This window comes from Apis dorsata, unplaced genomic scaffold, assembly GCF_000469605.1.
Source record: "Apis dorsata unplaced genomic scaffold, Apis dorsata 1.3 scaffold_73, whole genome shotgun sequence".
NCBI classification, from domain to species: Eukaryota; Metazoa; Arthropoda; class Insecta; order Hymenoptera; family Apidae; genus Apis; species Apis dorsata.
In genome coordinates this window covers 1,354,784-1,356,846 of record NW_006263371.1, presented here as the reverse complement: position 1 = coordinate 1,356,846, position 2,063 = coordinate 1,354,784, and the positions used below count along the sequence as shown (strand labels likewise).

The 2,063-nt window shown below is 29.4% G+C and overlaps 1 protein-coding gene across 1 annotated transcript in view; it reads right to left on the bottom strand.

Moving 5' to 3' along the window:
• Positions 1–955, bottom strand: part of LOC102673098 — a 14,474-nt gene extending 13,519 nt beyond the window's left edge. Inside the window, exons 1-2 of the mRNA XM_031515483.1 lie at positions 708–955; positions 4–83 (exon numbers count right to left, since the gene is read on the bottom strand). Of these exons, the coding sequence (XP_031371343.1) occupies positions 4–83; positions 708–795 (168 nt within the window). The 5' untranslated portion in view covers positions 796–955. The remainder of the gene's footprint in view (positions 1–3; positions 84–707) is intronic.
• Between the last annotated feature and the right edge of the window lie 1,108 nt (positions 956–2,063).

Below are 2,063 nucleotides of genomic sequence, written 5' to 3'. Positions count from 1 at the left end.
GGCGTCGCAAGTGCTGCCACCTGTGGCGCTACTAGCAAGCCTGGCCTGGCAGACGCCGCTGCTACCAGGGCGGAGAGAATGATCTGAACATGAATATTAAGAGTTGAATGTTGGCATAGGTTAGATTAATTCGTAAGTACGTTAAATTTTTTTTTTTTTAAAGGGAATCGATACTGGGTTGTGACAATTGATGGTACTATTTACCATCAAAAATGTATACTTTCGCAATGGTAAATTAAATAAATGTTAAATGTTGTTCTAAATTCTAAATTTTTATTTTAAATTTTTCAAGTTTTTGGTTTTATTTATGAGATTAAAAAGCATTATGTACTATTTAAGCGTGTTAAAGAAAAAAATATGTATCAATCGTAATCATTTACCAAGTTATTACGAAAGAGTAATAAATTGTATTCTTTCTTAAAATAGAAAATTTAGTACGTGTAAAAAATTGTGGTGTATATTTTAAATTCATACAATAAGAGTATCATTTTTTAAAAAAAAATTGAAATTTGGAGATTAATTAATTTTATAAATGCAAAATATGATTACAATATAACGAAAAGCAAATGTTATAAATGCAAAACAGAAATTAAATTTTCAATATTGTATATCCTTCTCTTATTTTCCGTGCACATTACCAAAACTGATCTTGGAAGAGACGAAAAATCGATAAAAATCAAAGTGTTCGAGAAACGACAAATACTCACGAGAAATTTCATCTTGTGGACAAACTGTGGCTCCTTGCGCGCTATCTGAGCGTACAGTACTCGCCAAGGTACCTTGGGTCGGTCTCATGGTGTCCACTTCGTCCCCTGGCCTTTATATAGCACCTGGGAGAAAAGGTTTCGCTCCATGGGGCACGCGTCCATCGATGGGAGAACGCGCGAATAGGAAACGCCCTGTGTCCAATAAAATTAACCACACCTGACATTGACATTCGGTCCAATCGATGCCCTCCCCGTCTGAATTCGATAATTTTCGAAACAATCTTCGATTCTTTTTCTCTCTCTTCTTCTTTTTTTTCTCCAAACTAGAAGAACTTTTTGCGCGATTGTTACGAGATTGACGATTTCGATGACCTCGAACTTTTTCAAAATAGACCTCAAAGGTGGATTTGTAATTGAGTTTTTGTCCATTTAAAAGGGAAATCCTGAGATTTTTGTTTAAATTAACGAGATTGGAACGATTGAATTGTTGTTTATCAATTTTATAGATATTTGTTTGATTCTTTTCTTTTCTTTTTTTTTTTTTTGTACGATATAATAGGAGATTATTGGAATTGGATTAATGAGAAATTAAGTGATGCAAAAAATAATAAAAAATTGTGTTTCAATGTTATATTTTTTGATAAAAGCTTCCAGATAGAAATCAGATTTTCATCATGTAAAATATATTACGAAGGTGTGTTGAGAAATTTTGAATTTTCGAAATTTTCGAATTTTTGAATGTTATATATTTTCTCATTGAAAATTTGTTTTTTATTAATTTTAAAAATTATTAATTTGTGAATTATTTATGAAATATTACGTCGAGTTTGAAATCGAATAAAATAAAAAGAAATTCTCTCTTGATTGATTTTTTTAAATTCTCTTAGACAGAATTTATTTTTAATTTGGCTATAAATTAAAATACATACCGGTTTCTAGAGTTAATATTTATGCAACAATAATATGGTAATATCACGCCAGTGCTATAGTATTACAGTTCCATTTTATTATATATTTCGATACCTTTTAATACCGCTACGTTATACTTTCATTATTCTAACAATATTAATTTACTTACAGAAGGTGATAGTTAAATTACTACAAACATCGCGAACATATTAATTTACAAAGAAAAAAAAAAAAAAGATACGAATAATCAATTATTGTTCATTGCAACGTATAATAAATTTTACACTTTTTAAAGAAAATTTAATTACCACTGCATTTCACTAATGAAACTCCAAATTCCCTAAATTTGTAACTAAACACCACTGTCAAATAAATCTCAACAACGACAATCAATAATAAACGTCAATAATCCAATCATCTTATAACAAATAATAAGATGAAATAATG